Below are 14,431 nucleotides of genomic sequence, written 5' to 3' on the forward strand. Positions count from 1 at the left end.
ACCCACAATCCAAGTGTATAAAACATGTTCAAGCTGTGTTTTATAGTGTAAACCCAATAAGCTGAAGTAAACATAGAAGAGGAGAACAACAATACTCATTATCGAACGTGAATCCAACAAATAATGACTTGTGTTAGTGTCAACATGGAGTTGTTTGTCTAAATGAGACTGAAGAATGCGTTGAAGTCGAGAAACATGAAACAAAAGTGCATCTTGGGGGAAACAATCTGCATGTGGTTAATTCAAAACTGAATGCAATGGTTTCACCATTTTAACCTCTTTCTTTTTGATTAAAAATATATTAAAACCTTACTTTGATGGCATTTTCCCACTTCAGATTTAAAACCAAACCCAACATTTAAGATGCATCCAATACTTTACCTCAATTTTTATATTTATATATATATATATATATTTTTTTTTTTTTACAAAATACATAACACTGAATTCTAATAAATGGAAACACCTGTAAAAAATAAAATAATTCATTGGATTATACAGGAGATCAGTCCATGCTCCGTGGGGTTAGTGTCTCTGAGTTGGCTGGCTTCACAGTGCATGGCAGAAGTCCTTTCTCAATGGGATGGGCCCGCGGCACTGCCCTCCTGAACGTCCCTGGGCTTGTGGGTAAAAGGTTTGGAGCTTCCATTCCACCTCTCCTGTAAGGTTTCACTCCATGCTGGAAGAGTTTCCAGAGCAGGCTCTGGAGGTCTGGCTGGCTGTGGCGAGAGGGGAAGGTAACCCTGGGCCTGAAAAATGTCCTCCTCTTCTTCCTGCAGGTGGAGATCTACAATTTTTGAGCTGCTTAACAGAAAGTCATGGCGGGTCTCCAGTTCGGTGACTCCGTTGCCACTAAACGTCATTCCGTCATTGTCCAACTCGTTTTCCAGCTGATGAACCCAGGTGTCTCCTCTTGGAAGAGCGCTCAGTTTGGTCGGGCGACCCTCTGGGAGTTCATTAAGAGACTTTAAGAGACTCTCTTGAAGCATTTTGGGGCTCAGGCCTCTTGGGGGACCTGTGGTGACGGGGCTCTGGGGCCGTTCCTCTTGGATGGGGGAACCAGCGCCGCTGGCCTCCTCCGGGACCCCGGAGCCCAGCTCAGCCAGGGGGTCAAGCTTATCGGTTTGGTTGAGTGTCTTTAAATTTCTCAGCAGTGCAAACATACTATCTACATCCTTCCAAAAGTTCATCCAGTCATCCAGAACGGGACTGTAGTTGTGCCTATGTTCGTACAGACTCTCATTCACGCTGTACAAATCTGCCAGTTCTTGCCAGATGAAGTCCTCTGTGAAATTGGGCAGTTTAACCTTTGTGGACGTCCCAGGCTGGTTGTGTTCTGGGAAACGGGAAAGGGGGGGGGGGGGAAGCGAGAAAAGTCAGTAAGGGCTGGCGATAGCGGCACAGAAAAGCTTTGCTTTGGAATGTGTCTAAAACATGCAGTTATTCCCGGCCTACTCCTGCCGAGGGGTCTTGAATTAGTGCCCCACACACCACTGCAGTGCTTTATTTAAGCTTTAGACCAATAGAAAAGCTCTATTTCGAAGCAGTAAAGCAGTGTGAATGCAGATTAAGACAACAAATGTCCTCCAAAAGGACACCCAAAACCAATACATCATAAATAAAGGGTGCGCAGACAGACTGAAAATCTGTGCAATGAGGTTCAAATCAAAATAAAACATCCAACAAGAGACTGAAAAGATGGAAAATCCTGGAACCAAGAAATCAGCAACCGAAAAAAGAAATAAATATGAGGCTGAAAGGGTGGGTGAGAGGCACAGGAAATGAAAATCTGCAAAAACAAAAGCGTGTTAAAGGAGGGTGAGAGAATGAAATGAGCATTCCCCGAGTGGGTCAGGCAGTAACTGATGGCCTAGGAGACACGGCCCGCGCTGAACCAGAACTGCCACTCAACGTCTATGGAGATATGGTATGCGGTGTGGAGAACTACTTGAAAGTGGAATGAGAACAGAAATGGATTCGTATGGTCTCAAAGACTCACAGGAATGAAAGGCTTGGCCTCCTCAACTTTGACCATTTTCGATGCTGTTGCCTGGTAAGCAGGTAAGCCAAAAAACAGAGATGTCAAGACAGGCATGAACGAGAAAAATGTAATTAAAAAGTCTCAAATATTGATGATCTGTGCACTGAGATGTTTATGAGATGCTAGTTCCCACTAAATGATGTGTATGAAGAGTCAAAAGTCTTGGATTTGAAATTTCAAAACATATTTTATAAATTATGTAAATGATTTTGGTTTAAATGACATCTAGGCATACATAAAAAGCAACAAACTGTTCAAGAGTTAAAATGAACCTGTAATTGGGGTTTAAAATACTAATATTCGTGTGATTTTTAAATGTACTTAAATTGTTAGCTCAACCCAGCATGCAACCACACACTTAGCTCAATGAAACATGGCGTATTAGTGGAAACAAGCTGCCCATGCAGTTATTTCAAAAGCCAATGAGGGATTCAAAAATGTGGATACCTGTGTTGATCATAGCTTCCTCCATCTTTACTTCCTGATCAGGAAAATAAAAGCATTTAACATGTTAAATGTCTATTGTAATTAAAAAAAAGGTAAGTAAATCACATTGCAGATCTTCATGCATAACCCTCAGCTCCTGAGGAGAGGTTGTGTTAAAGACACAATGAAGGAATGATGATTTAAAGGATAAATGAGGAAAATCCTCTGATGGTCCTGAAGAAAAAGATAGTAAGGAAGTGTAGTGTTAAGAATGGAATGACTGTTAACAGCGATGAATGACGTAAGGTCACAAATAACATGAGAATATGCCAACATGCAGACTAATATGTATAAACATGCATCTGTTTTTGTGATTTTTTGTTTCAGTAAGTGGTAAATCCTAGTTTTTTATTTGCTTTATAGTTTTTTTGTTTTTTAATGGAACAGAGTCATACAGATCTGAAACAACATGCGTATGAGTACATGCTGATAATCTATTTTTGGGGCAAACTATTGATTTTAGATTATTTATTACAAATCAATGCCATTGTTTTTGGCCCCCAAAACACGGGAGCTGACCACATTATTAATTTAGTTGTTGAAAAGCGATGACAATTTGTATAAATCAAATATATTCAATATTGCAAATAATCTCAGTAGCATTTATAACTGGTCATTATGAGGTCATTATGATGAGTCAGTCTATCCTCATAGGAAATTATAAACGGTTTTCAGAATAGTGAAAATCTCAGTGGTTCTCAGTGGTCCAATTACCAAAAGTTATGACCTCTTCCTTCCTAGAAATGAATAAAAGACAACATTCCTGCTAGTATTTTTAAACCACACTTCCACTGCTAAAATATATATGTATAAAAAAAAAACACTCAAGAGGGGAATGTTTGTCAGTATGTTTATAGTTTTAGATTTTCAAAATTACAGAGCACATAAATAGGTTCTTACACCTATAAATATAAATAAATATAAAATAAACCATCTCTATTGGTACAAAACTTTCACAGGAGCCATTCATATTCGCCAGGAATGGGAAAAAATGCAAAACTATGAGATGATGTGATTGCTAGACTGCTGAAATCACTGTCCCCTGTTGAGGGAATAAAATGGAAAATATTAAAGGGAAATAAAGAGATGAGCAGGCGGTTTAGAGAGAAACCAAACTCAGTGACCAATCCATCATCCACCATTTAGAGATCCGACACATGGTTCATCCCATTCATGCATCCTCATAAATGTGCCAAAACATGCTAGACCAAGTGTTGCTAAAATTCAGCACTTTCTTCTCAACTTGGACAATGAAATCTTGGCTTAAAAAAATGAGCCACCTGCTAGAATAAAAAACAATAAATTAGCCTAAATTGGTTTACTGGTTGGTTTTAAATGGCGCTTCAGGTAGTCAGGCTGGAAGACCAGCTAAAAAAAAAAAAATCAGCTAAACATCAGCTTAGACATGCTGGGAAACCATCTTAAACCAGACCAGCAAACCACCTTAGGCTGGTTTAATCTGGTTTCTCACCAGAGATGCAACTGGATTTTTCAGATTTGGACATTGAAAGCATCTTAGAATCAAAAATAAAGGTGTGCTGGCATGTTTTTCCCCCCTATTTCACACGGAACATGTGGTACAGAGACTGGACAGGAGTGTTACCTGCATCTGAGCTTTTGGGTCTGGGGTTGCACTGCTTGTGGCCTTGACAGCTCCTCATTTCCATCAGCTGTAAATGCAATTGGCTCAGAATGTCCCTCTCCACTGTGTAAACAGCGTTGGTTAACTGCAAAACATAATATGTATTATTGAGTCAGTTATTGTAAGTGCTGTAATGTAGATGAAGGATAATAGCATGTCTTTACAGGAAGAGTCATTATCCTCAGAGTTCTTTTTTAAATTATGGGCTTTTAAAGCTTTTATTTAACAGTGCACTGCATGCAAAGAAAGCAGTGAGGCAGAAGGATCCGATTCAAACCTGCATCCCCACAGCAGCGCTAAAGCACTACTGATGTGCATAATCTATCTCAGAGTCAATACAACAATTTATTCTACTCAAATGCAACTGAAAACATCCTCACCTGATACGGGTCACTGTTTAGGTCAAAATACTCCAGGAAGCCAGTTGCAAATTCACAGAAGAGCGTGTTGTGAGTGTCATTAATAGTTCTCAGACACCAGTATGTGTTGTTGTTAGAGCTTGTGCAGGCACAGAAGCCACCCACTATGAAAAAAAGAGAAATAGTTTTGTCAATGAACATATTAACTAGAAAAAAATATGTTTAAAAAGAGTTGACTTATAGACTACACTCTCAAATAATGGTACAAAATCTGTCACTGGGGCAGTACCCTTTCAAAAGGTACTTATTATTCAGTGTACTTCTCGGGATTTAGATTCATATTTGTGATTAAATTAATCATTCAGACCTCTTTGTGAACCAGTTTTAAAGATTCAAAGGAACTGAATTAAATCAGAAGATTCATTAGAGAACTGGATATCGCTCTGACCAATCTGCATAGTGCATAGCTTTTATTTTTTGTGCCTTGCATTTGAAAATATAATGAAAGTGTCTGGAAAACATATCAGAGAATAAGTATCAATTTTCTCTTAAAAATGTAGAGGAGTTACAAATATTTAGACATGTAAAAGTAGAAATATCCAAAAACTGTACATCAGTACAGTAACAATGTATTTGTACTTTGTTACTACACACATATGACTAATACATACACTTTAGGCACTAATATTTACCTTTAAGGTACTAATATGTACCCTTTATGAGTAGTATAAATTTGTACCCTGTTTAAGAGTGTAGCAAATGAGCATTTCCTTACAGTTCCAGAAGGGGGCGGTCTGCCAGTGGTCATTATTATGTGTGAAGCAGGTAAGACCAGGAAGACTGCAGTCATCACCCTTCTTCTGCCTCTTCCTCTCCTTCCTCTCTTTCTTCCTGCGGCGGATCTCGTTGTAGAGTTGAGCCTTGCTGTCCACTTCCTGCGTGGCCTCTCTGGTGGCATAAATGAATGAGACATTAGAGCCAAAGCAAAAGGGAACGCCATCCCAGGTGAGTTACACAATGATAGGGGGAGGTAGACCAGCCAGCTCCACACATAGATGGGATCAGAGGTCGTGAGAAAGTGGAAGGATTGTGCACACACCACCCACCCCCAAAACCACAAGGTTCTTGTCCTATTTTCAGATCAGGGTGTTTCATAATCTCACTTTACAATTAAAGTGATTTGTTTACACTTAAATGCTAATGTTTATGGGTAGAGACTGCTGCTGGAATTGTATGGTACAAAACAGTGACCCATGGAATGAAAAGAAGTCAATATACAGGTACACATGCATGCATGCAACATTACACATGCAACAGGACCAACTGAGAACTCTTAGATTCCATGATTTATAGAAGCTCACCAACATTTCCACCAAACCGATTGTAAACATGATACACGTCCATACACTATTTCACATACAAGAATCATTGAATTTAGAAGAGACATTATCAGCGAGAATCGTGTGTTGTGTAAAGTGTGTTAGAGACGCTACACAGATTTAGACATTAATCCAACACACTTTAACAAAGAGACAATATTACAGAGTACAGACAAACTGACGAGGCACAGACACACACGAAAAGAACTCACTTAAAGGGATGGAGGTGGTCATTCCTATTCTTCAATCTTTCAGGTTTGTTTTTCTGCTCTCTCTCTTTGCTATAGTAACTGGTTGTAATAAGGAGAGAACAGCACTAAATTCAGCTGGGATTTCTCAAAAGGCCTTCGACTAACTCAGATTGATTTGCTAAATATTGCTGTTCAGATTCAAAATGATGAATTTGTTACTATTTAATCAGGATTGAAGAATTCAGATATTCAATATCCAAACTAGTTACATTATCATTCAGAAGTTTGGGGTTGGTAAGATTTTGTTTAGTCTCACCAAGGCTGCATTTATTTATTGAGTGACTTTATATTCAAAATTAGAAAATAAACTTAATTCAAAGGGAAAACAAGATTATTTTTCATATTCCATTGGCAGATATTTTTTCTTGTTTCAAGGAAAAACTCATTTTCATTTTGCTTCTCAAGTAAATGTATCTTGATTTAAGAAATGTCGAGATATTTGAACAGGAAAACAAGACAAATATTAGTAAGAAAATAATTTCTTAAAGTAATATCCCAATTTAAAACAACGGTTTTCAGTTTTAAAATGTGGTTTATTCCAGCAATTACTCCAGTCTTCAGTGTCACACAAAATTTGGTGCTCAAGAATAATTTTATCATCATTAATGTTGAAAACACTCAATAGAACATCCAAAAGAACAGGATTTATTTTTAAATGTATATTTTTTGTAATAATGTAAAAGTCTTTACTGTTGATTAATTTAATGTTCCCTCACTTAATAAAAGTATTAATTGCTTAAGAAAAAAAGTCTTACTGACCCCAAACTTTTGAACAGTAGTGTATCTAAAGAAGTAAAATAAAAGAGAGATGATGAGTGGAACGATGACCAATCATGTTTCCATTGTACGCTCAGAGTTGCCTCAAAATCATCCAGTTCACATTGCCAAGACAAATGTCAAAACTGACCTCTTCTTTCCACAGTCACACTCATCTGGTCTCCTCCTCTTCAAATGGCCTCTAACCTCACGCAGTTTCTTCATTTTATCTTGGAGAAGTTCAATCTATGAGACAAGTATATGAAAAACATCATTCATGTGGTTTAAACAGCAGTAATCCTAAAGTTAGTATGGGACAGTGGGTCTCACCTCTTGGTCCACAAAGTTCTTGTGGTCTTTCCACGCTCTGGAAGACTGGTAAATCTCTCTTTCACAGCGCACAGTGTCGTTCATTAATATGAAACACCTGTGATCCCAAGACAAAATTAACAATAAATGAGCAAAACACACTTAGCAGCCTAAACTACAATAATACTGAATGTCCAAAGGCTTTCAGCTCTTACTTGTGTGTGACTTTGAGAGAATTAGGGTATCCCACAGCATTAGTGTCATCTGACTGCATCTCCTCTGATCCGTCATCAGACTCCAACCCAAAGTCAGAATCAATACCTCCCTCAGGCTCATAGTGCCGTTTGCTGATTGGTCGAGGCTCAAGAGGGGTTTTGTCATCAGCCTGCAGGTCCACATCATAGATTTGGCCCTCAAACTCCACTGACAGGGATCTGGCAGGCCGTGTGTGCACAAAGCGAGGTCTGTAGCCTTAGGGAGGACATCAGCATAAGCTACACATACTTAAATACTCACATTTCATAGTTAAATATTTATTAACATTGCTGGAGCTCCTTAAATTTCCACTTCCACAAAAATATGCCACTTCAGTTCCTAACCAATAGATGGCACCAAAAATATGATTCAGAGTTCTCTCACTATGGGAGTGACACTGAAGACTGGAGTAACAGCTGCTGAAAATTCAGCTTTGCCATCACAGACAAATTGCATATTGAAAAATATTAAAATGAAAAAGTTATTATGAACCGTAATAATATTTTACAATATCAAATGCATACAGCCTTGGTGAACATAAGGGACTTTCAAAAACATTTAAAAAAAATGTAAAATTTTAATTTATGTATATTATTACATCTATCTATCCATCCATCCATTCTCTAAACTACTTATCGGTTGCAGGTATACTCTTAGCTATAGAATACTTTTATAGATTATATATATCTTTTTATGTAGATTTAGTGTAGCTAACTAGTTAAATGTTAATACTTTACAGTAAGGTTTTATTAGTTAACATTAGTTAACTACTTTAAGTTAACATGAACTAAGAATGAACAATCCTTCTACAGAATGTATTAATCAATGTTAATTTCAGCATTTGCTAATGCATTATTAAAATCTAAAGTTGTATTTGTTAACATTAGTTAATGCACTGTGAACTAACATGAACAAACAATGAACAGCTGTATTTTTATTAACTAACATTAACAAAGATGAATAAATAGAGTAACAAATGCATTGCTCAAGTTCATGTTTGTTAATACATTAATGTTAACAAATTATACCTTATAGTAAAGTGTTACCAGTTAAACTAAATAAGTAGTTTGTATCTTTGGAAAGATAGTTTCAGTGTTGAAAAAGATTAGTCCATTAGTAGTGAGGACTTTGATTCTTCCCAGTGACTCAAAACTTTTGAATCATTTCACTCTTTACCGATTTGATAAGTGCCTCTTCCTGTAGGCTACATTGTTAAACCAGTAGGTGGCGACTTGTGAGTGACTTTCAACCCAAGTCTAAAAGGTCCAGTGTTTGTCTACAGTCTTGAACAGCTAGCAGACCCATGAACTCTCTTCACCTCATTTGAGCGCACATACTTACGTGGATTACTGCTGTGGGCAAACTGTCGGTGTGCCCGCCGCGCTGCCTTGGCCGCTTTGTAAGGTCGCTCTCCACAGTGGCAGTCTTTCTCCCGGCTCTCATAGCCTCGAGAGCGAAGACTTCTCACTCTTTTCTTGGATCCCTCCTTCAGAGAGCTCTTACACTTCTGTAAACGCCACTTCCCACTGACCTCCTCCACACAGTGCCATTTCTGTAACAAAAAGGGAAGGAATTCAGCTTGAGGACAGACATTTTTGTCTGGCTAACCACTTAATGTGCTAGAGCCGCCTCATTTGCATAACCACAGCTATTTTATGAATTAAACTAATCTTCTGTCTGTGAACAGTGAGCTTAGCGGTCAAACATCTGCATTTGTAGAGTAATCCCATTAATTCACAATCATACGGCACAAGACCCACCTTGCAATTCTTTCCCATAAAGAAGCAATCAGAAGCCAATTTAGACTCAATCTCCTAATTTCGCAGAGCTGTTTGCTTTGCAAACTGACCACAGCTCAGACATGTGCGCACGACTATGGGAAACCATATCCAAACAATGGCCACAACCCTGCTCTGTTTCCCTGTTAAACTCTGTAGTCCCGTCAATGAGTTTATGTATCTGCAGATGATGCTATATCTGTTTGCAGCAAGGATGTTTGTTTGAAGGGCGGCAAACCAAAAAGGAGTTAGCCAAGGCTAGCTTGAGCATTTCACTCATTTAGTTCCTCCAAACGTAGTAGCCAAACACCCCCCCCCCCCCCACCCACACACTAACACACGTTAAAAATTTCTTGTACCTCACATCCACACACAGAGACTGGCTCCAAATAGCCAGAAGTCAAACAGACATAAGCAAACAGTGCCACAGCCAACTATGTAAGGCCTCGCTTCTTGAATGACGGAGACACAACTCAGACTCAGGAAGAAACAGGCATAAACTTTCACACAGGCTCAATCACACACACTGCCCTCATTGACCCCACTTGCAGGCAGTAGACTGCGTTAACACCGTCTTTGCTAGGCTTTTTCAACAACATTCCTAGTCAAAAAGAAAGAGGGAGAGTATATTGGAAAAACAGATACTGATACTCTACTCAAGCTAAGACTTGAGCTGGAAGCAGCAGACCATAACAACTTCAAGCTTTGTCTGTGCTCAACACCTAAACCATATCAATCTTCTTAGAGTGTGCGTTTCACACAAAATCGACAATGTCAATGTCAGTTCAGCGGTGGGGGGGAAGAGAATACATTGTACATATATTTTGCTGTTTAAAGTGAACACAAAAGCACATGCAATACATTTAACTTAAAGCTGCATTTAATACGGGGGACTTGTGTTAAAGCAAATGACGTCTAATCTAATTTCATGTTGACTTTAAATATGTAAATAATGAAATGAGATCTATTCATAAAATATATGTTCAGATCTTTCTCCAACACTTCTTCAGCTTTGTTCTGGCAGGTGACTGGACTAAATTGTGAATACGGAAACCTGTGTGTTATTCCAGGCGCACACAAACGACCTTTCTGCATTCAATCAAATTTCCAGACAAAGTGTTGCAGGCAATCACTTAACTTGACCATAAAATGAATCTGGTTTGCATTAGTGTAGTCCTTGAAATACTGTCTGCATTTACACTACCTGAAAATGTACCAATTTGTAATGTTCAGCTGTCTCTGATTCATTGCCACGCCACAGAGGTTCTGGTGCAGCAGGCACACAGTGTGCCGATGAAAGAAAACTACGACCAATCTCCAATTATCCTGAATTTTTTGTAAATATCGGTTTCAATTACAGTGGCACCACTCACGGGACATCGGCCATGTGCTGCACACTCCAATCTCCGGCTTCATGTTGAAGGTGCAAATTAATGTATTCAATCATTATAAGCTTCGTTATAACTCACAGTTCTTAGCAAATAGCCGATAGTAGAGGAAACAAGGACCAGGTTGAGACTACGTGAATGTTTGAGGTCAAACATTGCGCATAAGTGGGCAAGTTCACATATACAGATATATACAGTGGGTGAGAATAACAATGATGCATGTGTGTATTTGAGTTTATACCTGTCCTGGTTGTTCGCAGGGCGTCTGAAACTCAGCTTGCTGACACACTTCCTTCAGCTTCTTGTACTTGGGTAAGCTGTTGGAGTGTTGTGTATTCAGGTTGCCTCCTGAGTCATCTTTCTTGCGCAGGATTTTACTAGAATGACAAATGTGCTTGGGTGAGTTGCTAGGCCACGTTTTGAAGTTGGCAGCCTCACTGAAGTTTCGGAAGCCTGGAAATCATTACCGTCCCTTCCAGGTCCGCATCTCATAATTGTTGTTATAAGTGCATACAGCTTTCACAGCACATAGAACACTGTAAAAAGTGATCAGTTGACTTAACTTGAAGTTTGAAGTTTACCTAATTTTAAGGCAACGGATTTCCTCACTTTTTAAGTTAAGTCAACTGATCACTTTTTACAGTGAAACAATGGGACCAAAATCTTCCAAGATATATTTGTCCTAGTTATCGTTCAACACGGGATTTTTTTTCCCCTTTTTTGGAATTTGTAAATATTGGAGTAAGTTTTACAAGAAAATATTTCAGTTTTTATGTGTTACTTGCAGTTTTCCTGTAAATATTTGTGAAATTTACTAGCAATTTCTAAGCAAACTTGTTTCTAGAACAATTTCTATGTATTAGATTGTACATAAGACATTTGTTAAGCCCAGCCACCCATAACAATAAAGCATTAAAAAGGTAGAATTAGGATTTGAAGTGGAGCGAACCCAAAAATGTGATGATTCTGATTTAAAATATGAATGAAGTCCCCCCAAAAGCATGAATTAAAAATATTTTATGGAATTCAATAATTATTTTAAGGTGACGTAGTTACATTGTACTTCAAATCAAATAAGTAGAGTAATATTAATTAACTACTTACTATAGAGTTACGGTTAGGGTTTGGTTTAGGGTTAGTTACTTGTAATTATGCATAATTTACTGTTATTACTATAGTAAGTACATGTAGAAACGTGTAACTACGTCACCTTAAAATAAAGTTTTACAAAATATCATTTAGCCTATTTCTACATTTAAAAATGACCTTCCCCATCATCATCAAAACTTTTTAAAAATATAAAGTGCTGGAACACCATTCCGAATCATTCCGGCCTCCGCCTGTAGCGGAAATGAAGTGCTCCGCATGATTTCACCACGGCTGATAAATGAAGTACTCACTAATCTGACTTCTCACAAAATGGGAGCTGTCGTGACCGTGCAAAACAGGTTGAATTAATGGCATTTTGGTATAAACATGCTTCGAATCCGCGGTCTGGCTTTATACACAACAGTTACTGAGTCACGGAAGCAACAGCCGGCACTGATCAACGATGTGCTTTACGATTGCGCCATCTCTGGAAAACCTTCTTTTACTCAGCCTTAAGGAGAAACTAAGCACAGGCTGACTGTGGGAGCGATAATGTGCCATTATGTAGACTGACAGCTCCATGTGAGTGACACGAGGAATGTTAGACTGAAATAGCTGCGTGGTTGAGCCCACGGCCACAGTTACAATATATAAGAGAATGCAAAGGCAATGCGAGTTAAATAGGGTAACCTCAATACCATATACCCACATTCCTAACATCAGTCACAGAAATCAAGGGAAACACTACACACACATATCAAGTTTGAGTCTGATACCACAGGTAATATCATATATTTCCCCTGGGGAAGGATTTTTTTTTTCTGTCACAAGTAGGTTACTGAAACATATCCGATAATGGGGGTCTAAATCTGCCATGTGAATAGCTGAGCTCCTGAGAACACATTTGATCAAAGAATGTAAAAGTCTGATCTTACTTGTGATGCTGTAGTGATTTTGAACGGTAATTTGGAAAAATAAGAATATTTTTTGCTTCATTTTTAGGTGAACTTGAACCAAGACACGTCAAGGAAGAAGGATGTTTGTGCAATGGAATCCGAAAATCATAACAAGTACTTCTGATCTTATCTTTTGGCGATTTTACAACGAAATCCTGGAATGGTTATGCGGTGAGCCTCCTTTACAAAATAAATCAATTCAAATTTATTTTGCACATTCTGCAGTGATTTTATAGTATGATTGAGAAGAGAGGGAATATTGTTTGTCTTACCCCCGCTCCACGAGGAATGTGTCCCTCCAGACTTTGGGTTTCCGGTTGGGTTTGAATCTGCAACATGAAAACGCAAATATTTTATTTCACTCAATCTTTGTGTCATTTGCATACCATAAGCAGATGTTTAACTTGGCCTGAATTATGACACCTTAATTTGCTCAACATCTCCTGCCATCGTGAGTGGCAGTGACCCCAGAACATTTCCAGCGATCTTTACTCGCCAAAAACCCTTTATAAATTAACTCCAAATGTTCAGGAACCATTAAACTCGAGTTAATTAAATTAAAAGCAATAAACAGACACTACCCAACCATATATTATACTGGGAATGTGTTTATGAAGAGGATTTTGCTCACCTATTACCAGTCTTTTCCTGCTCCAAAAGCTTCAGGATAGATTTGCCATCCATATCGGGTGGAGTGTCCAGGCCAGCTATATCCAGGATTGTGGGTGCTAGATCGAGGTTTAGCACAAGATGGTTGTTCCTGTGGAGTAATACATTATTATATTATATTATATTATATTATATTATATTATATTATATTATATTATATTATATTATATTATATTATATTATATTATATTATATTATATTATATTATATTATATTATATTATATTATATTATATTACAAATAACGGCAACACTTTATTTTAGGGTCCAGTTCTCACTATGAACTAGTTGCTTATTAGCATGCATATTATTAGGATATTGGCTGTTTATTAGTATAAGTATAAAGCACATATTAATGCCTTATTCTGCTGCATGACCATATTCTACACCCCTTAATCCTACCCAATACCAAAAGTTAACAACTACCTATAACTATTAATAAGCAGTAATAAAGAGTTTGAGGCAAAAGTCATAGTTAGTTAATAGTGAGAATAGGACCCTTACTCAAGTGTGACCTTAATAACTGTTAATTTAAGAATATATAATTTAATTTATATCTAAATGGTATATATTAATAACACATATACATACATATTAATTTTAATATATAAACAAAGTAATTGTTAAAGTAATATCTATATTATATCGCTAATCATCATCATTATCATCATTTTTACATGGATATACATAAACAGTAGATTACATTTCTATATTTATTTTTAATATATCAGTAGAAAAAATATACTACATGGCTAAAAACTAATAATAATTTCTAAAATAAATATGTAGAATAATTTATACATTGATAAAGTGTGAAAAGAAATTATATTGTGCAAAAGGTGTGTTTGAAATAGAAGTTGATTTTACCTTGCCCCTTGCTCCACATTAGGACCTCTGACAAAAAAAGGCACTCTGATGTCAAAATCATATGGCATAGACTTCCCTTTGACTAGGCCAAACTGGCCAATGTGGTAACCATGGTCAGCTGTGTAAATGATATAGGTATTATCCAGCTCCCCAGTGTCGACCAGAGCATTATATATCTGTAATGCAGAGCAAACACACATTTCCTTT

At 37.6% G+C, this 14,431-nt stretch overlaps 1 protein-coding gene across 10 annotated transcripts in view; it reads right to left on the bottom strand.

Annotated features, from left to right (window-relative positions):
* Positions 1-427: 427 nt before the first annotated feature.
* Positions 428-14,431, bottom strand: part of sulf1 (sulfatase 1) — a gene marked incomplete at its 3' end in the record, with an annotated part of 89,802 nt that continues 75,798 nt past the window's right edge. For 2 of the 10 annotated variants that reach the window (XM_079863569.1, XM_079863567.1), the window contains exons 7-19: positions 14,225-14,400; positions 13,321-13,449; positions 12,962-13,018; positions 10,886-11,021; positions 8,820-9,030; positions 7,439-7,694; positions 7,245-7,341; positions 7,066-7,160; positions 6,120-6,197; positions 5,304-5,476; positions 4,550-4,692; positions 4,131-4,254; positions 428-1,336 (exon numbers count right to left, since the gene is read on the bottom strand). In XM_079863569.1, the coding sequence (XP_079719695.1) occupies positions 576-1,336; positions 4,131-4,254; positions 4,550-4,692; positions 5,304-5,476; positions 6,120-6,197; positions 7,066-7,160; positions 7,245-7,341; positions 7,439-7,694; positions 8,820-9,030; positions 10,886-11,021; positions 12,962-13,018; positions 13,321-13,449; positions 14,225-14,400 (2,436 nt within the window). Of the gene's footprint in view, positions 1,337-1,999; positions 2,051-2,488; positions 2,523-3,368; positions 3,570-4,130; positions 4,255-4,549; positions 4,693-5,303; positions 5,477-6,119; positions 6,198-7,065; positions 7,161-7,244; positions 7,342-7,438; positions 7,695-8,819; positions 9,031-10,885; positions 11,022-12,957; positions 13,019-13,320; positions 13,450-14,224; positions 14,401-14,431 lie in introns of those variants that run through there. The other 8 variants (XM_079863571.1, XM_079863574.1, XM_079863573.1 and 5 more) reach the window with 8 other exon arrangements.

This window comes from Squalius cephalus (genome assembly GCF_949319135.1).
Source record: "Squalius cephalus genome assembly, chromosome: 25".
NCBI classification, from domain to species: Eukaryota; Metazoa; Chordata; class Actinopteri; order Cypriniformes; family Leuciscidae; genus Squalius; species Squalius cephalus.